This window comes from Struthio camelus, chromosome 27 (genome assembly GCF_040807025.1).
Source record: "Struthio camelus isolate bStrCam1 chromosome 27, bStrCam1.hap1, whole genome shotgun sequence".
In the NCBI taxonomy this organism is placed as follows: domain Eukaryota; kingdom Metazoa; phylum Chordata; class Aves; order Struthioniformes; family Struthionidae; genus Struthio; species Struthio camelus.
In genome coordinates, this window is record NC_090968.1 from 3,161,020 (window position 1) to 3,184,780 (window position 23,761).

Genomic DNA, 23,761 nt, shown 5'->3' on the forward strand with positions numbered 1-23,761 from the left:
GAAACTATAGGAGGGCACAACTAGGTTATAGGTAAAACTTCCTTGAGAATATTGTATCTGACATTGCTGCTGTACCTCAACCTTGTCTGAAGATATAGCACACTGTAGTGGTTTTCTTACAAATAAAATTAATGCACGGTCCTGAAAGTAACCTAAAGCTGTTGCCCTGAGATGCTGTAAGTCTTTGTTACTCATGTTGCCTTGTCCCACAGAGCTTCTGTCTGCTGCTCAACCATCCACCTTTATTGGTGGAGTTTTGTGCTGACTCCAACTTTGCCTAGCAGCATCCTTAATGTCCCACGACCAGCACTACACTAATAAAACTGAAGAAGACTTGAAGTAAGTAAAGCGTTGTTAACGTGCCGGTGTCAATCACAGACCAGTTGCTCGGTAGTAATTTATCTCTGAGTGGGGGAGAGGAAAACAGCAATTGTCCCTCTCCCTTGGCTGGCTGCAGGGGTGAGGTTGTACCTGCTCAGAGCTGCCACCTTCCTTCCTCAGCTGCCTGCCTCGGTGGGAGAACCATGAACAAGCCTCTGGTAGCATGGCTGAGAGCTGGTTAGGCTGGGAAAGATTAACACTTCCAATCACAGCTAAGCGGCCGAACAAAAAGACGGGCTGAATCTCTCCCCTGGGTAGCTGCAGGCTGGCTTAAGCTCTTGCAGCTAAGTCACACCTGCTTTGTTGTTGTGCAAGCAAAGTTCTAGCTAATTTACTGGACCAATGTGTGTGGTAATCAAACTCCTGCTTATTTCACAGCTTGCATAAGTAGCTCACCTCCTTTCAGATGGCTCAAAGGCTTCATGCTTCTGGGTCACTCATTACTTGCAGTTAGTGAACTCTGAAAAGCAAACTAAATATTTTGATTCATCAGTACCTCATACATACTGTACATCTACAGTGCTATACATAACACATGACAAAGAACTTGGGCTTTGTCTCCTCAGAACTCCTGAGAAAGTGTTTATGCTCTGCCCAAAGCCTTCCAGTTACCCTTCTCTGAAGGGCTGCAGTTAGCTGGAGCCCTTAAGGGCTCTGGGCAAAGCGCTTAGCGCCTCTTTGTTAAAAATGCGGTAACACGACAGAGAACATCCCTGTCAGCAACGCCCTGTAAGTGGGAGTTCTTTGTCCACAAAGACACATCTGTAAGGCCAATTTCTATCTGCCTCATTTATGAAAAGTCAGGCTTCTTCAGCTCCTGGGTGTCCCCTGCAGGCTTTGCTTTGTGCTGCAACAAACAGCCAAGTTGTCCAAGAGCTTCAGTTCAAACAGGTAAGAAGCCTCGTGCCCTTTAAATGATAGTGACAGAGGTATGGGGCAAGGACAGCTGAGGATGCCTCTGAGCTTCCAAGAGTCACATGGTGACCTGGGAATCTCACTCTAGCAATTATCTGTACGAGTTTTAAGCTGTTCATTAAAACTAGTCCCTTAAGTCTGGGACAAACGCACATGAACTGCAGTGACACATAATGGGATAAACAAAAGGAGAGGGGGGATGGGAAGGGGTAGACAAGGGCTTCAACAGAGGCAGACAGAAATCGCACTGGAGGCCAGAGTACCTGCTGCAGCACATCTGCCAGTGTCAGCACCCAACCCACCCCCAAATCCCTCCAGCCTAGGGAACTAGTTTTCCTCAGTAGCAGAGAGCCTGAGGGATTGTTTAGTGCTCCTTTTGCAGCACTTAATGTCTAAATTATGTGTGGCGCTATTACTAGACTCGCCATAAGCTCTAGTCTTGTTTGAATGCTTTAAACCTTCTACAAGTGTACCAGTACTACAGAGCCCCATGCTTTGCTCAGTCTACTCTACCCCTTGCACTGCACGGGGCAACTGAAATAACCCAAAATAGCAATACCTCACATCGGGGTTGCAGATCGTAGTCAAGTTGCTGTCACAAATATTTTAATAAGACAAATGCTCCAGCCCTTGCCACTACACTGATAGTGTAAAAGAAGCCTAATAGCCTGCTTGCCACAAGAGGGCAGAGGAATACAGGACCAAAATTAATGCCAATATTGTGAAACTGTGCGTGTCACCTGCTGCAAGGACAAGCCTATTTTCCACCCGCTTGAAGAAAGCAAGCCCCCGGAAGTTTTTCAGAGTTTTAAGGCTATCAAATAATAATAAATCTGTTGCGCTAGCAGCATAACAACAGGTACAACTCACTCAAGTTACTTCAACCATTACAAAATTTATTTAACAAAAAATAAGTTTACACAAGTGATGTATGGTTTGTAGAGGATTTAACTGAGTACACAAAATAGTAGAGTTAGGTCCCATCACAGCCCAACATGCTGCACACACACAGGGGTCATCCCACATGTTGCACACACTGTCACTAAGCGGGTTTCACTGGTTCTATACTCGTTCCAAGGCTTCTAACATAATGATGCTGTTTCCTCGTATTACCTAAAAAGAAAAGTTCACAGCAGCCAGTGAGATGAAGCCCATCGGTAAACACAGCTCTGTAACACTGCAGATTCCCCCCTGCCCCATCCAAATTTGTCCTCCTAGAAGACTGCACAGTAGATGCTGCTCCAAAGTTGAAATTAAAATGCATTTCCCTACAAAGGAAAACTACAACTAATTTTAACTCTAAAACACAATGGATTGTTGTGTGCAAATACATCACTTCACAGGCAGTTTACATTACATTTTCCTTACAGCAAGTACATCAACTTCTTAGAACTCAGCTCCTTTAAATACATATATTAGCTGTCTTTGCAGGGCGGTGACAGACCAGGTACCTGTTACTTGTTTCAGCCCTGACAATCCAAACTAGTACTTACCACCATCCCTATGTTGTTCTGCTGTCCTCCTGGTGCCATCTCCACACACTCATCTATGACTAGATTCATGAAGGGATCAAACCCTCGCAATATCCCCTGGACGTGTCGGCCACCGTTTAACTTCACTGAAAGAAATCCAGTAAGCGTGAAGGACGGGACCACCGAACTGCGGCATCTGAGGTGGTTTTGCTCAGGACAGTAGCTCAGAAAGAGCGTGCTGTCATAATAAGAGTTGGGGGGGGGGTTCAATCACAAGCACGAAGAGCATCGCACCCTCACTTAACGCTGCCAGTGTAAGAAAGGGAGCGTAAGAAGCGAGAGGGTGAGAGATAATGCAAGGTAGCAATCTTAAATATATATTATATATATATATATATATATATATATATATATATACACACACACACACCGATTTGGGGGCATAAAAGAGATCGAGGACGCCCGCTGCCGTTAACCTGCCCCCCCCGCCCCGCCGCCCCCCGGAGCCCGGGACTCACGTGACAGCTTCTTGTCCATGAACCTGCAACGACACGGCGGGCGCCGGTCAGCGCGGCGCGGGCGGCCCGCCGCCATGACGCCCCCCACCCCCACCCCGCGCAATGCATGCCGGGAGAGCGGCGGTTGGAGAATAACGGTCGCTCGGGCAGGTAACCGCCGCCGCCCCCCCACATCACCCCCCCCCCCCGTCCCCCACTCACAGTTCCACCTCCCTCCCCCTCCGCCTTCCCGCGCCCCCCCCCCGCCCGGGGCCGGTACCTACTTCTTCAGCTCGGGCGGGTGCGCTTTGCTCATGGCGTCTCCTCAGCGCCGGGGCCACCGTCCGCTCTGCCGCTCGGCGCGCGCCGCCTGACGTCACCGCGCCGCCCCCTCCACCCGCCCCGCGTGACCCGCTCGCCAGCCAATAGCGGCCGCGCCTCCCCCTTCTCCCCGCCCCGCCGCCCCTCGCGCCTCCCCGGAAGGCGACACTCCCCTCCTTCCCCCGTTGCCGAGCGGTTACCGCATTCCCCCGAGCAGAGGCGCAGCAGCTGCGGCACCAAGCGCCGCAGGAGGCCCGGCGGGGACACGCTGGCGGAGGGGCAGAAGTAGCAGGACACCGGAGGGCTCCTGCGGCCGGCCGTCCCCGGAGGCGACGGCGGCACCGGCTTGGGGAACCGGGGGAGGATGCGCGGATACGCGGGTCAATACGGCTAGAGAGGGCGCCACGTGCTCCCGGCGCCGCTGGGCTCCCCACGCGGCCGCGCGCGCCGCTCCGTGCAGCGGCACCAGCAGCGCCGCCCGCCGGGCACACGTACGGGGGGCACCGTGCACGCCGCCGGGATCAGCCCGCACCGTGCACACCCCCGGGGATCAGCCCGCACCGTGCACATGTGCCTGGGTCACCCCATGCCTTGCACACCCCCGGGGATCAGCCCGCACCCTGCACACTCCCGGGGATCAGCCCGCACCCTGCACACCCCCGGGGATCAGCCCGCACCGTGCACATGTGCCTGGGTCACCCCATGCCTTGCACACCCCCGGGGATCAGCCCGCACCCTGCACACCCCCCGGGATCAGCCCGCACCGTGCACATGTGCCTGGGTCACCCCATGCCTTGCACACCCCCGGGGATCAGCCCGCACCGTGCACATGTGCCTGGGTCACCCCATGCCTTGCACACCCCCGGGGATCAGCCCGCACCGTGCACATGTGCCTGGGTCACCCCATGCCTTGCACACCCCCGGGGATCAGCCTGCACCCTGCACACTCCCGGGGATCAGCCTGCACCCTGCGCACCCCCGGGGATCAGCCCGCACCGTGCACACCCCTGGGGATCAGCCCGCACCCTGCACACCCCCCGGGATCAGCCCGCACCGTGCACATGTGCCTGGGTCACCCCATGCCTTGCACACCCCCGGGGATCAGCCTGCACCCTGCACACCCCCGGGGATCACCCCGCACCGTGCACACCCCCGGGGATCAGCCCGCACCCTGCACACCCCCGGGGATCACCCCGCACCCTGCACATGTGCCTGGGTCACCCCATGCCTTGCACACCCCCGGGGATCAGCCTGCACCCTGCACACCCCCGGGGATCATCCTGCACCGTGCACACCCCCGGGGATCAGCCTGCACCCTGCACACCCCCGGGGATCAGCCCGCACCCTGCACATGTGCCTGGGTCACCCCATGCCTTGCACACCCCCAGGGATCAGCCTGCACCCTGCACGCCCCCAGGGATCATCCCACACCCTGCACACCCCCAGGGATCACCCCGCACCCTGCACCTGCCCAGGGATCACCCCGCACCGTGCACCTGCCCAGGGATCGCCTTGCACCCTGCACACCCCCAGGGATCACCCCGCACCCTGCACCCGCCCAGGGATAACCTTGCACCCTGCACACCCCCAGGGATAACCTTGCACCTTGCACGCCCCCAGGGATCACCTTGCACCCTGCACACTCCCAGGGATCACCCTGCACCTTGCACGCCCCCAGGGATCACCTTGCACCCTGCACACTCCCAGGGATAACCTTGCACCTTGCACGCCCCCAGGGATCACCCTGCACTGCACACGCACTCACGCCGGTGTCACCCCGCGCCCTGCGCACGGGCAGCGGTTGCCCCGGGCATGCCGAGCCAGCGACCGCCGGCCGTTCGGCACGGGCACCAGGGGCTCCCTGCTGCCAGCACCCAGAGCGCCACCCGCTGCGGCCCCCCCCGCCACCACGGCGCCGCTGGGGCCCAGCTCTGCACCTCGCCTTTAATAAACGCGGGGCCGCGGCCCGGCCCCCCGCTACTGCTCGAGGGCGGCCAGGCTCTCCTTCATCCTGCGGGCCATGGCGGGCAGGAGGCGCAGGTGCTCGTCCCCGCAGGCGGCCACGCAGGCGTCGAGCTGGGCGCGCGCCCGCGCCTCGGGGCCACCTGCCTCCAGCGCGTCCCGCGCCTTGTCGTTGCAGTGCAGCGTGCAGCGGCCCAGGCGGTCCTGCGCGGGGACAGGGCTGTGAGCGCCGCGCCGTGCCGCCTGCCGCCGCGCCGCCCCCGCCGCCACCCTCACCTGGAAGCGCTCCAGCTCGCCGGTGACGATGGCCTGCGCCTGCGCCAGGGGCGCGTGGCACCGCTCGATGCACTGCTGCACCTGCTGCATGGAGGCCGCGCTGCTCTCGCAGCACCGCGCGCTGCACCGGAACATGGCGCCCTGCGGAGCCGGGGCCGTCAGTGCCCTGCGCGAGTGCCCTGCGCCGCCCCTGCCATGAGCGCGCAGCGAGCCGGCAGGGCCAGCCGGCCTCTGCAAGCTGCTGCCCTCCTGCTGCCGCAGGGCTGCACCGGGTGTGCAGGGAGGCGTGTGCAGCTTGCACAGGGGGTGTGTGCACAGGGTGTGCACAGGAATGCATGGAGCGTGCACAGGGGCTGCACAGGGGGTGCACAGGCACGCATGGAGCGTGCACAGGCGCTGCACAGGCTGTGTGTGCACAGGAATGCATGGAGCGTGCACAGGGGCTGCACAGGGGGTGCGTGCACAGGGTGTGCACAGGCACGCATGGAGCGTGCACAGGCGCTGCACAGGTTGTGTGTGCACAGGAATGCATGGAGCGTGCACAGGGGCTGCACAGGGTGTGCGTGCACAGGGTGTGCACAGGCACGCATGGAGCGTGCACAGGCGCTGCACAGGGTGTGCGTGCACAGGGTGTGCACAGGCACGCATGGAGCGTGCACAGGCGCTGCACAGGGTGTGCGTGCACAGGGTGTGCACAGGCACGCATGGAGCGTGCACAGGCGCTGCACAGGGTGTGCGTGCACAGGGTGTGCACAGGCACGCATGGAGCGTGCACAGGCGCTGCACAGGCTGTCTGTGCATAGGATGTGCACAGGCACACATGGAGCATGCACAGGGGCTGCCCAGGGTGTGCACAGGCACACATGGAGCATGCACGGGGGCTGCCCAGGGTGTGCACAGGCACACACGGTGCTTGCCCAGGGTGTGCACGGGGTGTGCACAGGCACACGTGGAGCGTGCACGGTGCTTGCACAGAGGCTGCACGGAGTGTGCCCGGGGTGTGCTCGCCCGGGGGTGCCCAGGGCCGCGCTGGCGGGGGTGGGGGGGGCGCAGGGGGCGCGGGCCGGGGCCGCGCAGAGCTGCCGCCGCGGGCGCCGCCGGTACCTGCAGGCCGCGGATGCTGTCCCGCTCCAGCCCCTGCACCATGCTCTCCACCGCCGCCTGCACCCGGCCCTGCGCCGCCTCCGCCATGCCCGGCCCGGCCCATCCGCTTCCCGGGTCAGCACCGCCCCCGGCCCGGGCCCCCCCGCGCAGCGCCCAGCGCCGTCGCCACCCGCCGGCCGTGCAGCGCCGAGCACCGCCGGCACCGCCCCAGCCGGCCTCTTGCACCCTGGTTTGGCCGGGATGTTGCATCCCGGATCCGCCGGGCTCTTGCACCCCGGTTTGGCCGGGATGTTGCATCCCGGATCTGCCGGGCTCTTGCACCCCGGTTTGGCCAGGATGTTGCATCCCGGATCCGCCGGGCTCTTGCACCCTGGTTTGGCCAGGATGTTGCATCCCGGATCTGCCGGGCTCTTGCACCCCGGTTTGGCCGGGATCTTGCACCCCGATTTGGCCAGGATGTTGCATCCCAGATCTGCCGGGCTCTTGCACCCCGGTTTGGCCGGGATCTTGCACCCTGGTTTGGCCGGGATGTTGCATCCCGGATCTCCTGGGCTCTCGCACCCCGGTTTGGCCAGGATGTTGCATCCCGGATCTGCCGGGCTCTTGCACCCCGGTTTGGCCAGGATGTTGCATCCCAGATATCCCAGATGCGCCAGCACCTTGCGTCGCACCCCGTGGCAGCTCTCGTGCCCCGGCACCTGCCCCTGCTGCCCCTTTGCAGGCCCCGGCATGGGGGGCACCCGCTGCCCCTCCGGTTGCTGCAGCTTCCAGCCTGGATTTACCTGCCTGGTCCCAGACAGAGGCCACGTGCGGGGCCGGCTCGGCCTCAGCACCCGGTGCCGGGGCCCAGCACCCCGAGTGCCCCGGCGAGCGGGGCTGCGTGGCGGCACGTGCCGGCCGCCCCGTGGCTCCTGCGGCCTGGCCGCCCCTCCCGCCGGACTCCAAAAAAAACCCAACCCCAAACACCTGCAAATAGCACCGCGGGCGGCCGGGACCGCCGGCATGCCGGGGCGCGGGGGCTTCGCGCCGGCGCCGCCGCGGTCGCTCCCCGCTGGCCGACGTGCGGGATCGTGGCGCGCCCGCCCGCTTATTTTTATTGCTTTCGTTTAAAAATACGGCTGGGCTGGCAGGGGGCCACGGGTGTCGGGTCTGGGAGGTGCCGAGGGGAAGCGCGGCTGGGGGATGAGCCAGCACCGGTGGCTCCTCCTGGGGACGCGCCAGCCCCAGCGCTGCCCCTTGCTCCCGGGGCCCCGGGTGCTTCACCAGCGCCAGCGGGGGGGAACTGTGGGCCTGGGCCGTGCTTGCACCGCCGTGCTTTGCAGGGCAGCCCGGGCACGGCCGCGCTGCGCTGCCCGCACTGCAATGCAATGCCCGTGCCACAGTATGCTGCCCGCACCAAGATGCAACGCTTGCCACAGGGTGCCCAGGCTGTGATGCCGTGCCCATGCCTCGCTGCAATGCCCACGCTGCCAGGCAGTGCCCGTGCAGCGATGCGACGCTTGCACTGCCACGCAACGCCCACACTGTGACGCAACGCCCACGCTGCGCTGTGCTCCTTGTGCAGTGATGCAATGCCCATGGCACGCTGCAGCGCCCGTGATGCAGTGCCCGTGATGCAATGCAATGCCCACGCCACAATGCAGCGCCCGTGCTGCAGCGCCCGTGCTGCAATGCAATGCCCGTGCCACGATGCAGTGCCCACGACGTGGTGCCTGTGACACAATGCAATGCCCGTGCTGCAATGCAATGCCCACACTGCGATGCAGTGTCTGTGACGCAATGCAATGCGCACGCCACGATGCAATGCCTGTGATGCAGCACCCATACTGCGATGCAGTGCCCATGCCGCAATGCAATGCCGACACCGTGCTGCAGTGCCTGTGACACAATGCAATGCCCACGTGGCGATGCAGTACCCGTGACACATGGCAATGCCCACAGGGCGATGCAGCACCTGTGATGCAGCTCCCGCACTGTAAGGCAATGCCCATGCAGCGATGCAGTGCCCGTGATGCAGCTCCCGCACTGCAATGCAATGCCCACGCTGTGATGCAGTGCCTGTGACACAAGGCAATGCCCACACAGTGATGCAGTGCCTGTGATGCAGCTCCCGCGCTGCAAGGCAATGCCCATGCCGCGATGCAGTACCCATGACACAAGGCAATGCCCACACAGTGATGCAGTGCCCGTGATGCAGCTCCCGCGCTGCAAGGCAATGCCCACGCGGTGATGCAGCCCCCACGCCGCGATGCCCGCACCACGCCGCACCTGCAGCAATGCCCACGCTGCAGTGCCCACCCCACGCTGCTCATGCCCCAGGCCCGCGCCGCGAGGGCTGTGCCGCTCCGCCGGCCGCTCTCCCTGCCAGCTGAGCCCGCTGCACCGCCGCCAGGTCCTCGCAGCGTCCCGGTCCCGGCGGAGGCGGCAGCACGGGGAGCCGGCCGGCCCGCGGTGACGGCACCGGGCGAGCGCGCAGGGAATGCATGACGGAGCGCAAGGCCGCGGGCGGCAGCAGGAGCCCTGACGGCACGCCGCCCGCCCCGCCGCGCTTTCCAGGCCGCCCAGACAACGCGCTGACCCCCGGGGAATTTTCCCGTCTATTTTTACTCATGCCTTGAAAACAGTTTTTTTTTTTTTTAGGAGGAAAAAAAAAAAAAAGAAAAAAGGGAGGCGGCAGCTGGGGCGGCGCGGCCCCTCGCGCGGCAGCGGAGCTGCTGCCGCAGCGGTGCGCGGGGGGATTGGCAGAGCAAAGGCCTGGGCAGGTGCAGGGGGATGCAGGAGGATGCATGGGGATGCAGGGGGACACAGGGATGCACAGGGATGCAGGGGGACGCAGGGATGCACGGGGATGCACGGGGATGCAGGGGGACACAGGGATGCAGGAGGACGCAGGGATGCACGGGGATGCAGGGATGCAGGAGGACGCAGGGATGCACGGGGATGCAGGGGGATGCAGGGATGCAGGAGGACACAGGGATGCACGGGGATGCAGGCGGATGCACAGGGATGCATGGGGATGCACGGGGACGCAGAGATGCAGGTTGTGCAGCCGCGGGGCCGAGCTCCCCGCGTGCGCGCCGAGAGCGCCGCGGCCGGACCTTCCCCGCGGCCGAGGGCTGCCGGCGTTGAGGACTAGCGGGAGGGCAGCGGGGACGGTGCTGGCCGAGCGCGATGGCCGGCCAGCTCCACCGCCGCGGGGCCTCGAGACTGCGGGTGGGACGGCGCCATCGAGCAGCGGCGGCACGGAGAGAAACTGGGCTAGCAAGTTGGCATGAGTTGTTCTCGCAGAGAGCTGGGGCCCGGGTAACCCCCAGGAGATGCTGCTCGCCCGCCCCGAGCGCTCGCAGCGGGCAAAACCCAGCTCGGGCCTGCAGCACCCACCTGGGCCGCGGGAACCCGGCTGTGCCCGGGTGACACGGGTGCGCTGCGGGAATGGGGCTGCGCTTGGGTGACACAGCTGCGCCCAGGCGAGGTGGCTGTGCTGCAGGAATCCAGCTGTGCCCAGGCGATGCAGCAGGATTGGGGCTGAGCTCAGGCGATGCAGCTGTGCCGTGGCAATCCAGCTGTGCCCAGGCAATGCAGCTGTGGTGCAGGAACCCAGCTGCACATGGGCAATGCAGCTGTGCTGCAGGCATCCTGCTGTGCCTGGGTGATCCAGCTGTGTCGTGGGAATCCAGCTGTGGCCCGGTGCTGCGCCAGTGCCATGGGGATCCAGCTGTGCCATAGGGATCCAGCTGTGCCCAGGTGATGCAGCTGTGCCACGGGGATCCAGCTGTGCCACGGGGGAACCGCCCACCCCACCAGGGCCGGAAGGGGCTCCGGCCGCCAGCCGGGGCTCGAGCCTCGTGGGGCCGGACCGGGTGCTCTCGCGCTCGCCCCCGCGGGACGGTGCCCACGCGCCTCGCCAGCCCCGTCCCCGCCTGCCCGGGGCTGAGAGGGGTAAAGGCTTTGGAGCCCGCCGACAGCGGGGCGAGACGCTTGTCCCATCCTCGCTGGGTCCCCCCCCCCCCCGCCCCAAAGACCCTCCCTGGTGCCCTGCTGCCTCCCAGGGGTGGCGGGCAGCTCCTGCCACCAAGGCCGGAGGAGACGAGCGGTGGTCGGTGCCGAGCCCTCGCCCCACGGCTCCTTCCCAGCCCACCCAGCCTCAGCTCCTGCGCCCGCTCCCCCAACCAGCAGGCGCAGGGTCCTGCGCCTCGGCCAGAGTAACCCCGGCACCAGGACAGGCTGGGGGTGGACCTGCTGGAGAGCAGCTCTGCCGAGAAGGACCTGGGAGTGCTGGGGGACAACAGGAGCCAGCAGTGTGCCCTTGTGGCCAGGAAGGCCAATGGTCTCCTGGGGTGCATGAGGCAGAGTGTTGCCAGCAGGTCGAGGGAGGTGATCCTGTGCCTCTGCTCAGCCCTGGTGAGGCCTCACCTGGAGTACTGTGTCCAGTTCTGGGCTCCCCAGGACAAGAGAGACATGGCACTCCTGGAGAGAGTCCAGCGGAGGGCTACCAAGATGATTAGAGGGCTGGAGCACCTCTCCTAGGAAGAAAGACTGCGAGAGCTGGGCCTGTTCAGCCTGGAGAAGAGAAGATTGAGAGGGGATCTCATCAACGTGTACAAGTATCTGAAGGGGGAGTGTCAAGAGGATGAGGCCAGCCTCTTCTCCGTGGTGCCCAGCAACAGGACAAGAGGCAAGGGGCACAAACTGAAACACAGGAAGGTCCATCTGAACATGAGGAAAACTTCTTGACCGAGCACTGGAAGAGGTTGCCCAGAGAGGTGGTGGAGTCTCCTTCGCTGGAGATAGTCAAAACCCGTCTGGATGTGATCCTGGGCAACATGCTCCAGAGGACCCTGCTGGAGCAGGGAGGTTGGACTAGATGATCTCCAGAGGTCCCTTCCAACCTCAACCACCCTGTGATTCGGGGCGGCCCCCGCCGGGCTGGGGTGCTCCTCCGCTGCTTCAGCCCACCGGCCCCTCAGCGCCCGGCCGGCAGGTCGGGTTGGGACCCCGAAACGCGGCTCACGCCCAGGGCGAGGGCCGAGACGGGGGCTGAGCCCCCCCGCGAGCCCCCCGCCAGCAAGACGCAACACAGAGCGTTCTGAAAAAAGTGTCCTTTATATCACTTAAATAACTATAATTCAGGTATTAGGGGGAAAAAGAACTGCCAATCACAGTAACATATTATAGAAATCAAAATTAATTTAACCACACAAAATAAATTAAAACATTAAATATTAACTTTCAGTGCAACATATACAGAAGACATTAGAGTAACCATGACTAAAAAAAAAAAAGCTTCAGGTTGGTTATGATAAAGACTACGGAAAGGATTAACAAGTCGTCGGGACGTTAGAGCACCGGCTTGAGGAGGTTTCCTGGGAGTAAAGGTTCATTGCGTTCCTGGGAGGAGACGGTCTCTGTCCGCGGCGGTGGCGGCCCGGGCTCTTTTTTTTTTTTTTTTGGGGGAGGGGGGTTTAAAAAAAAAAATCTCCAAGCATCAATCTTCAAGGCCGAACCCCAAGTCAGACTCGTTGGGGGCCGCGAGGCCCGTTTCCATCCTCAACTCAAAAAGGAGCCCCCCAAAAAAAAAAGTGCATTTTGGCTGCTGCTGCAAGGGCAGCATCCCCCCCCCCCCCAAGAAAAAAAACACCCCAGGAGCGTTGCAGGCCAAAACGGGGCCGAGGGGCTGCGGCCCCGGCTCCCCCCCTGCCCCGGTCCCCGTCCCGAGCATCGTTCCGCTCGCGGAGGTGCCGGGGGGGGGGGGGGGTCCCCGCTCGCCCCCTCCGTCCGGGGTGGGTGGGTGGTGGGGGGGGGGAACCGAAAGAGGTGGTGCTGGTGCCCGGAGCGGCGCGCGTCCCCTCCGCGGCGTGGCCCATCCGTGGCAGCCGGCTGGCCCTCAGACCGCTGCGGGGGGGGGGGAAAGCACAGCGGCACGCGGGGGTCAGGCCGGCGGCGGCAGGGAGGGGGCCCGCGGGTGCCCCCTCCCCAACCCAGCTCCGGGGTAGCTCCTACCTGTTTCGGTGCGACAGCAGGACGCGCCGCCCTTCAGGAGCCCGCCGGGCTTCTCGTGCCTGCAGACCGGGGCTCGGCACCAGGCGCAGCGCTGCCTGGCCCGACAGCAGCTGCAACGCGAGCCGCGTCAGCCGGCACGCGTGTGTGCACGCGTGTGCACGCACGCGTGTGCATGTGCACGCACGCGTGTGCATGTGCACGCACGCATGTGCATGTGCACGCACGCATGTGCACGCACGCATGTGCATGTGCACGCGTGTGCATGTGCACGCACGCCGCGACCCGCCGGCGCCGGGAGCTGACCGAAAGCCCCCGGGCGTCCCCCCCCCCCCACCCCGTCTCTTCGCAGCCCCGAATAAGGGCTCCCGCGTAAGGGCCGGCGGGTCCCCGCGCGCGCGCCCCAGCGATGGGGAGCGGGGACCCGCGCGCCCGCCCGCCCGCACTCACTGTATCAGCACGCACGCCGCGATGAGGGCGGCCGAGGCCACCACCGACGCCACCACCAAGGCCGTTATCGTCTGCTTCTTCTGACTGGCGGCCACCACGGCCAGGAGATCGGCGTGCTCGCAGCGCGTCCCCACGTACCCGGAGTGGCATCTGCAAGGGGGAGCCGAGAAGAGAGCGGACCCCCGAGCTGGCAGGAGCGCGACCGGGCTCCAAGCGGACGCCGCAGGGCAGGGACACGGGTCCGTCCCCCCCCCCAAAAAACAAAACCCCACTTACACACACGCCGGCTTGTCCTCTTGAACCAGAAACCTGCAGGTGCCGTGGAAGCAGAACTGGCTGTGGGAGTCGGGACAGTCGTTAAAATGGGATCTCACCGCCGCCGCCACGGGGGGACCTGCAGCGGGCGCGAGGAGGAGAAGGCTGAGAACGGTCCGAGCCCGCGCGGCCGGTGGAGGGGGGGGGGGGGGGTCTCCGCCATCCCGGCCGGCGGGGCAGAGCCCCAGCATCGAGGTGGGACGCGGCTCGCGGCGAGCGTGGCTGGCGAGCGGGGGGCAAGGGTCCGGCGTCCCCTTCGCCGGCCGCTCACCCCTTAAGCCTTCCTGGCGCTACGCGAACGGGCTAAAGAGCTTAAAACCCTTCCTCCCGGCGGGGAGGGGAGAGACCAGCGGGCGCGCGGCCCCCCCCCCCTCCTCGCCTAGCCGGGACGCTGTTTCAAATTATCCTCCGCAGCGGATACGGCGGTGGCGGGGGGGAAAAAAACCCCCTAAATATCCTGCTTTGGGCTGGGCCCTCGTATAAAGCACATCCGACGTCTGCCGGTTCAAAGCCACCTCAAGTTCCTGCCTCCGTGAATTTACGGGCCGGCTCGGGTAATTAAAGCCACGTCTCTCTAACGCTTCCGGGTCCCGGCCGAGGCGAAGCATACGGCAGGGCCCCGCAGGATAAAAAGCCGGGAGGACGGATCGGCGGGTTCCCAGCTCCGACGTCCTCGGCAGAGGGAGCAGGAGCACCCGAACGGGCTTCGGAGACGTGGGCCGGGGTCCGTCGCCTAAGCAGAGCTCGTTACACCATCCTCAGGGAGCGAGGCGGAGGCATAACCTCTCCAACCCCCCCCCCCATCTTCCCCCGAAAGGCTTCGCTCGGTGCCGCCCCGTCCGCGGCTTCGGCCGCCATGTCACCAACGAAGCGATTAACGGGGCGCAAGGGCAGGCGTTGCTCCGCGGGCCGGCGCCGCCTTTCGGGAGCCACGGCCCACCTCTCCCCCCAAAACGCTAGCTCGCAAGGGGGGGGGGGGGGAAAACCCACCCGTCCCAAAGGCGGCCCGGCGCCGGCAGACACCCTTACCCGCCCGGCAGGGTTGGCACCAGCCGTGCACCCATGCGAAACCCCGTCAGGGACGGAGGGGACCTTAGGGCAACCGGCCAGGCTATGTTTCCCCCCCTTCCCCGTTGAGCCCGACCGAGGCATCCGCGCCGGCTCGGCCCAACAGCTTTCGGGAGGGAAGGGGCCCGTCCCAAGCACTTTCCACCCCTGGGGGTTAGAGCGGAGCAACCCAGCCGGCCCGCCAAATTTGGGAGCCATCGGGAGGCGGCCGCGGGCAGACGCTCCTTCAATCCCGTGATGAAGCCCCGGAGGAGATGCCCGGCGTCAGAGACAGGCGGGCAGGCTCGGAGAGACCTCGGGGGGGGGGGGAAACGTTACGTTAAAAACAAGGAAAAACCAACGGCGCTGAACGGCGTTGTGGGTGCTGAGCGGCGTCGTGCCGTTAGCGCTCGGGCAGGGCCGCGGAGACGCTTGTGAGCTGGTGGAGGGCGAGAAAGCCCGAGAAGGGGCACGAGCTCCGGTCGAAACCGGCGTTGGAGCAGGGGGACAGCTTGAGCAGCTCAGACCCGAAGAGCCGCCGGCGTGCCGGCCCCGCTCCTGGAAAGTCAGGACGGCCAAACTTACCACTCAAGGCTGATGTTGTGTTCTCCAGGGCATGGCACACCGCTACTAAGACACCTGGGGAAAAATTTTTGAGACACACAAGTCAGGGGGACAATACGGACCAAGAGACTTGAACAAACCAGGCAAGGACCCGCACGGACCGCGCTTCAGGTTTTAGACAAAATTGAGGGATACGAGCGCCACGGGTTTGTAGAAGGAAAACACGAGGATGTTTAATAGGACGTTTTAAAATCAGAGCGGAGACTAAAAGCAACCTCTAATTTGCACGTCAAATATCCAAATTGGTGTGCTTCATACTAACAGACCGGAGTGCACGTCCGGGGTCTGCACAAGCAGACGAAAAAGGGCTTCCACCCGTTCACGGGCCAGAACAAACAAGACCCCAAAAAAGCGTTTTCAAGGTCCCTGGCAACTTTTATCTTCAGAAAGTGCTGGAGACCCTGAAAAGCCCTGGCAAGGCAACACCTCGAGCCAAGCGGGAGACGGATATCTCGCCAGCTGCGCTGTCACACAGCTAAGTCCAGAGCATCACCTTAGTGCGCTCTGCGATTAATAGTCAGCTCAGCTGCATAACCCGTCACGGAGCCCACAAACCCCGGTGCATCCCAGCTCCGGCTTTCTACCAGCCCTGCCTTACCCGCCGTGTCTACGTATAACACCGCGTCCTCGCTTACCCAAAAGCCACCACCCTTCCAAACGAAGGACCTTCAGGCCAACAAGCGATCCAGGCTTAAGCACCACCTCCGCCCTGCAGCCCTCTCCGCGCCGAGCTGCGTTAGGCCAAGGACGCGCTGTTGCCCTCCACAGTTCCCATCCCAAATCTCACCGACAAACACGAGCAGAACCGAGCAACCAGCTGCCCCGGCAGCCTGGCCACGTTAAAACCAGAATCATCTCACCTTACTCCGACACATGGCTTCTCCTGCCGAGTTTCACAGGCTGCTGAAGATTTGCACGCACATATGGAAGCCTTTGATGTGGAGGTACCTTCAAGCTCTGCACCAACGGCAGCTCTTTCATTACAGAGCTGGCGGGGGAGGTTAGCCCCTTTCCATTACGCCAACGCAGATGTTTCCTGGCCAAAGCTCACCAGAGCCCTGCCCTACCAGTATCTAGTCTCTGACAAATTGACAGCACAAAAGTCATTGCAAATAACTAGAACATCCCTCAGGCATCAGACAGAAGAAAATCTACAGTCCACGACCAGCTCTTCCTGACCACTGACACATCACAGCCGGACCCAGAGTCCGATGCTCAGGACTTCTGTATTGACAACTTCAACCTGCCACGTTCTTTTTTTTTGCCAACTGGAGTGTCTAAACCTCACCGGGACTTGGGCAAGTCCCCAGTGCTGCAAACGTGCCCTGGCGGCATGTCTCACAACACCTCCTCACCCTCAGCCGCCTGCGAACTCACTACCCCTACCATCCACGTGCCCCAAAGAGCACATCAGGCCTCCAGTCACGTGGAGAGCTGGGGTTAAACAACAGGGGTCATGTCAAAATGGCATCTTTCGAAGGGTCTACCAGACCACTAGGAGCACCAGCTTGCCAGCAGACCCCTGGGCAAGAAGAAAAGTCACACGTGCAACAGGCAAACACGAACCAAGAGGGAGAACATGGAATGACCTAGCTGCCAGCAAAACCCCCTGCTGCGGGCTCCTTCTCTCGAGGGAAGTGGGCAAGAGCCCCCTGCAAGCGCCACTGCTCTTCTCGGGACGCCCACAAGCTGCATCCTCGCAGCTCACGCTCCCGGGCACCGCCGGCAGCAGCGGGCCAGCCAGGCCGCGGTCGGCAGCTGAGCCAACGGCAGGGCTTGTCAGGCGAAACCCAGGACGCCGGACACCCGCAGCAACGCCGCACGCAAGGTGGGAGGATACGCGCGGGCGCCGCTGCCGCCCTCGCCAAGCTGCCAGCGGGCGCAGAGGGAGGTGGTCTCAAAAGCTCCCACAGCAACACCCGGCCAACACTAGCACGGGGATTTTCCAAGTATTTAAACGTGCAGGCTTCTCGCGTACCCTGCAGATCCCCCTGGGCGAAGGCAAGTTTTACTGCAGGATCAGGGAGCAGGCCTGGGACACCGTCCAGGAACTGAAGTCATGACTTCTGGCTTATGTCTAGGTCTCAGCCTCTGCTGCTTCATCTACAAGAGTAACTTCAGAAAGGAGGAGCAGCGTGCCCGGCTCTGACAGATACCTCCTCAGGGAGGAGCAGTAATACAGCATCATCCTTGCACATCATCAGCGCATACTGCGGTCCCTCTCCCAAACCAGAGCACGAGCCCTAACGTAGGAATAAACCAAGGACAAAACCGCCGTGCTTTTGGGAGCGGGCAAGAGGAAACCCACACAACCAAGAGACTTCAACCGGGTAGATCGGTCACAGGGCGCGAAGCCCGATGGGACCAGCAGACCATTCGGTGCAGCCTCCCTGCCGCACGCTCAAACGCCGTCTGCAGACACGTATTTGACCCAATTACTTGTATTGGTCGAACCAAGTGTTGCGGACAGCCTCGAGCCGAAGGCAACAAGCAAGAGAGAACGCCGGGTTGTCTCTATAGTTAACCACACCAAGTGAAAAATCATGGGGATTTTCCTGATTTTGGCTTCTCCCCATCAGTCCTTCCCCCTTTCCGCTACGCAGCCTGCCTGCTCCCCGTACTTTCTCCCCAGGAGACTCACTTCAAGCCGAACCTGCCTCCTCTCAGCTGCCTTTTCGCTACGCTAACCCGGGTTACCCCCGGGAGCTCGCCGGGACGCCAGCTCACATCCCACCTCGTAGCGCGCTGCCAGCGCGCACAGCGGACGGTGCCTTCCCCAGTGCTACCTCCTTCTGACCCTCTCTCCAGATTTTGCCAATACCCAAATTTACGCCCAGGGCAAAGGCACCGCAGGCGTTATCCTGGGGAACGCCCTGGGGATCATCTCCTCCTGCTTTCCCGTTTACCCCGCCAAGGCTGCCCGCAGCCGCCTTTCGCTACAGCTCCCGCCCGGTACGACGGGGACGAAGAGGACGTCGGACGCCGCTGCTTCGCAGACGCGCTCTCGCCTCCGTAGCGACAGCCGACGCTCTTTCTGCTGACAGGTACAACGTGCCACGCGTTGGAGCCATCTGTTTGCACGAGGCCAGCTAAGAAAGCAATCTAGCTCACTCCATGAGATCACCTCATCCTTAGTACTACTCCACCTACCCCTGCGTCACCTCTAGCTTTCCAGTTGGCAATGACTTTACATTTATGACGCTGGCTTAGGGCTGCACCCGCGCAAGAAACACTCTTCTCCCCTCTAGTGACTTCTTCTGGACAGCTAGTGCTGAGACTCCCTGCCTTGTGTTTAACACGCACTGGGAGACCGGGTATCCCTGACGTTTCCAGGAGAGTCAAGTGCCTTACGAAAGCGCAGAGCACTCGCGCAGTTATTTATACCATCCTCACTCGAGAACAAGGCTACGTTTGTCGGACAATACTGCAGGCTAAGGCTGCTCGCGGGTAGTAGTAGCCCTTGCTTTATTTTGGCAATCCCTTCTCAGCCCCGCTCTGTTTGTGCCTCCCAAAACCTAATCAAATCCCGCACCAGCTTTTCTAATTGATTTCAAACCGCGCTTTCAGCCACATTAGCCAACCTATCGTTACCTTCCGGGAGCCCTCTGCTTTGGAAAGACCTCCTAAAAACAAACATAGTTAAGCCCGAGACCTCCGAAACCCAGGCTCCCGGTGTGAGACATCCGGTGCTCGCCCCGCTCCCAACTCGCAAACAGACAAACGTGCACTTTACAACTCTGCTCGGTCTCAGACGCGCGGTGGAAGCATCCGTTGCAAACCTCTGCTTCTCCTCCAGCGTTAGCAGCCGTATCACCGTAACGGCAAAGGGCTCCGTCGCTGCCGGGACCACCCTCGCCCCCAGCATCTCTCGACCTCCTGGCTCCCTCGGTGCTGCCAGCCTGGCGTTTTCCCCCCCCTCCGCAGCCTGCCAGGCTTCCCCACGGGTTTCCCGGTTCACGGCCCGCGGTCCCATCACTCGCCAGCCGGTGTCCTGCTGCCATATCGGTCTGCGCCATCTCCAAGCGCCGCCTGCCCGTCCTGCATCTGCGCCAGGATCAGCCGTGACGGAGGGACAACCTGGCTTCCCCGATGACTAACAAGGCTCTTCTCGAGGAGCTCCCAGTTATCGCTGGGGTTTGTTTCCTGCCTGAAGTTTTCCCTCTTAATCAGCTTTAGCTCATATTTTCCCCTCGGCTCTGGAGATCGGCCCTTTTCAGCCACCAGGTGCATATATATAGAACAGGAGAAGGGCGAGTGGGAGGAGGTTCCAGTTTCCCTTGTTATTTTAAGCCAATACTCCAATCTATTGTTTGGATAAGGTTTATAAAAGTGCTCTTCTCAGGATGCAGTGTCTGGAACATCATATAGACTTAAACAAAACCCGGGCTCGAGGCCGACGGAAGCCAGACAGTCCCTCATAAATAACCAGGGGAGAGCTGGGTGCTGAATCGGGAAGGGAGGCCAAGGCGACCGAGAGCCTCAGACCAGAGGCTACGGCTGCGACCCGTTCCTCTGCCAGGGGTCGGACCGAGAGCTGAAAGCAGCCGGCTCAGCACCCCGAGGCCGGGGACCACGAGCCCTCGCCGGGGCAGGGTGCCGAGGGAGGCGCTGCCCACGCGCCCCGGCCCGGGAAAGCCTCCCTGCAGAGCGGGGCCGAGCGGCCGCAGACCGGAGGCTGCGTCCCAGCAGGGCTGCACACCCTCCCCACACCCCCAAAAACACCTCAAACCGCGAGTACACGCGGTCAAAAGCCACAAGGCTTGGAGAATAGAAGAGATCTAGCGTCACCAACGGCGACCATCGGGACAAGACGGCTGTTGAGAAGGACGCAGCACCGCTGTAGCGGGCGTCTCGGAGGGAGCACAGGATGGGGAAGGGGTGCCGCCGCAGAGGTGCCGCCAGGGAGGCGGCGAGGATACGCTTCGGAGCGGCCGCGGAAGGCGGCAGGGCCAGGGACAACGCAGCTAGGCAGCTCCGGGTGGAACGGGGCCAAGGCAAGTCACTTTCCCCAACCCAAGTGCTCTGAAGAGCCTCACTTAGTTAAGCCACTGTTCCATTTGCATTACGCCTTCCCCTGACCCAGGCTCGACCGCAGAGTCACCAAGGCTTAAGAGGAAAGCGGTAACAAACCCCGAGCCCTCCGGGCCAAGCGCGCACGTCTGCACGCGCACGCACGGCCCTTCCCGCCCTAGGTAGGGCGTCCGGGCAAAACAAGCCGAAAATTCACAATCCTTCTACTTCGCAACAGCAAAGAAAGCAAAATAAGGCGCAGCAAACACCGCTCTTTAAGCTAATCCTGCCTCAAGCAACGCCAGCCCAGAACAAACTGCCCAGCATACACTGATTTATTGTCAATGCTATTACCAAAGCAGCAGCGCCGGTAAGAAGGCCGGGCTAGACATCGCCTCTCTCTGCCCCGACCCACCGGCACCCAAGCTAAACCCCCTTCCAAAAAACTTGGTTGGCAGGTCTCGGCGCCCGCGAGGCCAGCTCCCTTCTCCCCGCGCCCCCAGGCCGGTAACACCTTCCTCGGGGTCCAAACCCGCCGCCCGAGCCGCGTCCGACCTCCCGCACCGCTTCCCGACGAACAGCGCCAGTTGCAGTTCCTCGGCGAGCAAAAGCAGCGCGATATTAACACCTCAGCCTTTTAATTGCAAACCGGGCACTATCCTCGCGCTAATTAAGTCTATCCCAAAAGGGCAGCCCAAAGGGCTCGTTCCACCAGCAGCCCTACCTAGCAGCTCGTCATGGAAGAGCAGACCCACAAGCAAGGGGCGGTTCAGCAGCACGCAGGGGACCGCAGCCAAAACCCCCGTAGGATTTCAGAAGCGAGAGGTGACCGAGCCATAAAACGACCGGAGCGCAAAGGGCTTCGGCGCCGCAGACCGGAGCCGACACGCTTTACCGAGCGCGGCGGGGCGCGGGCCGCTCCCGGGGCGCCGCTCCGCGCCCCCGACCTGCGCGGGGCTCGGCTCCAGCCGCGCGCCTCCCCGCGGGGGCGGCACGGGACCCCCCGGCCAAGCCCCTCGGGCCCCCGGCAGCCTGCCCCAGCTCCGGCCGAGGAGCAAACTCCCGGGTTACTTTTTAACCCGCAGGCAGCCGGTGCAGCTCCGCGGCGGGCCGCCCCCCCACCGCCGCCGAAACCCGAAGACCCCCCCCCCCCCGGGAGCAGAAGCCCCCGGCCCGGCACGTACCCAGCGCCAGCACGGCCGCCGCCTCGCCCGGCATGGTGGAGCGGGGAGCGGGCGCTGCCCCAGCAGCGCCCAGCAGCGCAGCGCCGCGGCGGGCCGAGGGCCGGGCTCCGCGCCGGCGGAAATGGGCGCGGACTCGCCGCCAGCCACTGCGGCCCCGCGGCGCCGCCCCCGGGGCGGAGCCGGCCCCGGCCCCCGCTCCCCGCTGGTTCCCCGCTCGCGGGGCGCCCACGCGTGTCCGCGGCTGTCCCGGCTGGCTCCCCGCTCGTGTCCGCGGCTGTCCCCGCTGGCTCCCCGCTCTCGTCCGCGGCTGTCCCCCCGCGCGGGGCGCCCACGCGTGTCTGCGGCTGTCCCCGCTGGCTCCCCGCTCTCGTCCGCGGCTGTCCCCCCGCGCGGGGCGCCCACGCGTGTCTGCGGCTGTCCCCGCTGGCTCCCCGCTCGCGTCCGCAGCTGTCCCCACGGGGTGCCCACGCGTGTCCGTGGCTGTCCCCGCTGGGTCCCTGCTCGTGTCCGCAGTTGTGCCCCAGGTGTGTCCCCACTCACATCCACAGCTGTCCCTGCTGTGTGCCCACGCGTGTCCGCAGCTGCACCTGCTGTGCCTCCATTTGTGTCCGCAGCTGTCCCCGCTGTCCTTGCTCCTGTCCACAGCTGTCCCTGCTGTGCACCCACTGGTGTCCGCAGCTGTCCCCGCTGTCCTTGCTCCTGTCCACAGCTGTCCCTGCTGTGCACCCACTGGTGTCCGCAGCTGTCCCCGCTGTCCTTGCTCCTGTCCACAGCTGTCCCTGCTGTGCACCCGCTTGTGTCCGCAGCTGTGCCCCGCTGCGTCCTTGCTCCTGTCCACAGCTGTCCCTGCTGTGCACCCGCTCGTGTCCGCAGCTATCCCCGCTGCGTCCCCACTGGTGTCTGCAGCTGTCCCCGCTGGGTCCTTGCTCATGTCTGCAGCTGTCCCTGCTGTGCCCCCATTCATGTCTGCAGCTGCGCCCCAGCTGTGTCCCTGCTTGCGTCTGCAGCTGTCCCTGCTGTGCCCCCACTCGTGACCACAGCTGCGCCCCAGCTGTGGCCCCTCGGGTCTGCAGCTGTCCCCGCTGGGCCCTCGCTCGTGTCCGCAGCTGCGCCCCTGCTGCGCCCCCACAAGTCCGCCCTGCGTGCCCCGGTTGCCCCCTCCCCAGCTATGCTCCCAGTTGTGGCCCCGTTTCATCCCCTGCTGCCCCCGTTGTGTCCCAGCTCCGGGCCCGCTTGTGTCCCCAGCGGTGTCCCCACCCCTGGCCGCAGCTGGGCTCCTCGAAGCTGCGCCTTCTCTGAGCCAGGCTCGCTTTGCGCCTGCCCTTAACTAACCGTGCCCGTCAGGGCTTTAGCCCCGCGGAGCCCTACCTGCGCAGCAGGCGCTGGTGCCTGGGCAGCAGCTCACTAGGGCGAGCCAGGCTCGGGGCGCACCGTGCCACTCCTGGGAAACGGGGACAGTCACCGTGTCTTCCTCCTGCCCGAGGCGCCTGAGGTGGCAAGCACCGTCTGGGCTGGCTCGTGGGAGCCCCGAAAACGCTGTTGCTGAAACTCCGGCTTCGGGTCACCTTATAGCAGAAGGATACGTCGCTTTGGCTGCGAGGAGGGGCAATACCCGCGCTGTGAATCGCAGCTCTGCGGCCGGGACCCACCGCGTGCAGACACCAAACGCGGTGCGAGTCTGGGTCTAGAAAACCCGTGCTAATGGAATTGTTATCATTGCCCTTCGCTCACGGGGCTTCCAAATCAAACCCCTTAACCAGACCAAACACAATAGCATGCGTTGCAAGTTCGTGCTTTTCCATCCGGGCTGTGGTTTATTTGTAGGAGGTGAAGGGCCGGGAGGAAGGCAGGGAACAGCCCTTCCCTTCGTGTATCTGTATGCATCACAGATCTCAAACTCCCGGATTGCTTCACTAACCACAAGTGCATTCTTTCATCTGCTGCTGGCCAAGAGCCTACGCCCCTTCCTCTCGCATCTTACCTTGGTGATCCAAGCCTTTGTCATCTCTAGATCAATAGGGCCGAGCTGCTGCGAAGGCCACCTGGAAGCTCAGGGTAGGGCAGAAAGCAGATTTCCTTCGACGTGGGGGAGCTTGGTAGGAAGGTAATACAGGGCCAGCTCTACCTACCTGCTTGGCAACTCTGGATAAGGCAGGCAGCACGTTTGTGTAGTATCTCCCGCTTGATTCAGAATAACTCTGCACAA

General features: G+C 62.9%; 3 protein-coding genes across 3 annotated transcripts; all 3 read right to left on the reverse strand.

The window, feature by feature from the left end:
• Window positions 1–2,171: 2,171 nt before the first annotated feature.
• Window positions 2,172–3,701, reverse strand: SNRPG (small nuclear ribonucleoprotein polypeptide G). Its single transcript, XM_068921002.1, has 4 exons — window positions 3,550–3,701; window positions 3,287–3,309; window positions 2,790–2,914; window positions 2,172–2,409 (listed from the first exon to the last, which is right to left on the reverse strand). The coding sequence occupies exons 1-4, from the start codon at window positions 3,579–3,581 to the stop codon at window positions 2,359–2,361; spliced, it is 231 nt and encodes a 76-aa protein (XP_068777103.1). The 5' UTR covers window positions 3,582–3,701; the 3' UTR covers window positions 2,172–2,358.
• Window positions 3,702–5,516: 1,815 nt separating this feature from the next.
• Window positions 5,517–7,056, reverse strand: FAM136A (family with sequence similarity 136 member A). Its single transcript, XM_068921001.1, has 3 exons — window positions 6,929–7,056; window positions 5,825–5,965; window positions 5,517–5,752 (listed from the first exon to the last, which is right to left on the reverse strand). The coding sequence occupies exons 1-3, from the start codon at window positions 7,013–7,015 to the stop codon at window positions 5,564–5,566; spliced, it is 417 nt and encodes a 138-aa protein (XP_068777102.1). The 5' UTR covers window positions 7,016–7,056; the 3' UTR covers window positions 5,517–5,563.
• A 5,624-nt stretch (window positions 7,057–12,680) lies between these two features.
• TGFA (transforming growth factor alpha) lies at window positions 12,681–21,659 on the reverse strand. Its single transcript, XM_068920883.1, has 6 exons — window positions 21,556–21,659; window positions 15,323–15,376; window positions 13,652–13,769; window positions 13,376–13,525; window positions 12,929–13,038; window positions 12,681–12,820 (listed from the first exon to the last, which is right to left on the reverse strand). The coding sequence occupies exons 1-6, from the start codon at window positions 21,587–21,589 to the stop codon at window positions 12,813–12,815; spliced, it is 474 nt and encodes a 157-aa protein (XP_068776984.1). The 5' UTR covers window positions 21,590–21,659; the 3' UTR covers window positions 12,681–12,812.
• Window positions 21,660–23,761: the final 2,102 nt, after the last annotated feature.

Excerpts from the sequence above, each read along its gene's own strand:
- SNRPG (XM_068921002.1), bottom strand. The coding sequence starts at position 3,581 with ATGAGCAAAGCGCACCCGCCCGAGCTGAAGAA. Across the intron at positions 3,310-3,549 it reads CACCCGCCCGAGCTGAAGAA|GTTCATGGACAAGAAGCTGT; the intron begins GTAGGTACCGGC and ends GTGTCGTTGCAG. Across the intron at positions 2,915-3,286 it reads CATGGACAAGAAGCTGTCAC|TGAAGTTAAACGGTGGCCGA; the intron begins GTGAGTCCCGGG and ends GATTTCTTTCAG.
- FAM136A (XM_068921001.1), bottom strand. The coding sequence starts at position 7,015 with ATGGCGGAGGCGGCGCAGGGCCGGGTGCAGGCGGCGGTGGAGAGCATG. Across the intron at positions 5,966-6,928 it reads ACAGCATCCGCGGCCTGCAG|GGCGCCATGTTCCGGTGCAG; the intron begins GTACCGGCGGCG and ends CCGGCTCCGCAG. Across the intron at positions 5,753-5,824 it reads GCGAGCTGGAGCGCTTCCAG|GACCGCCTGGGCCGCTGCAC; the intron begins GTGAGGGTGGCG and ends GTCCCCGCGCAG.
- TGFA (XM_068920883.1), bottom strand. The coding sequence starts at position 21,589 with ATGCCGGGCGAGGCGGCGGCCGTGCTGGCGCTGG. Across the intron at positions 13,770-15,322 it reads CACAACATCAGCCTTGAGTG|GTCCCCCCGTGGCGGCGGCG; the intron begins GTAAGTTTGGCC and ends CGCCCGCTGCAG. Across the intron at positions 13,039-13,375 it reads GCGGCGTGCGTGCTGATACA|CTGCTGTCGGGCCAGGCAGC; the intron begins GTGAGTGCGGGC and ends CTCGCGTTGCAG.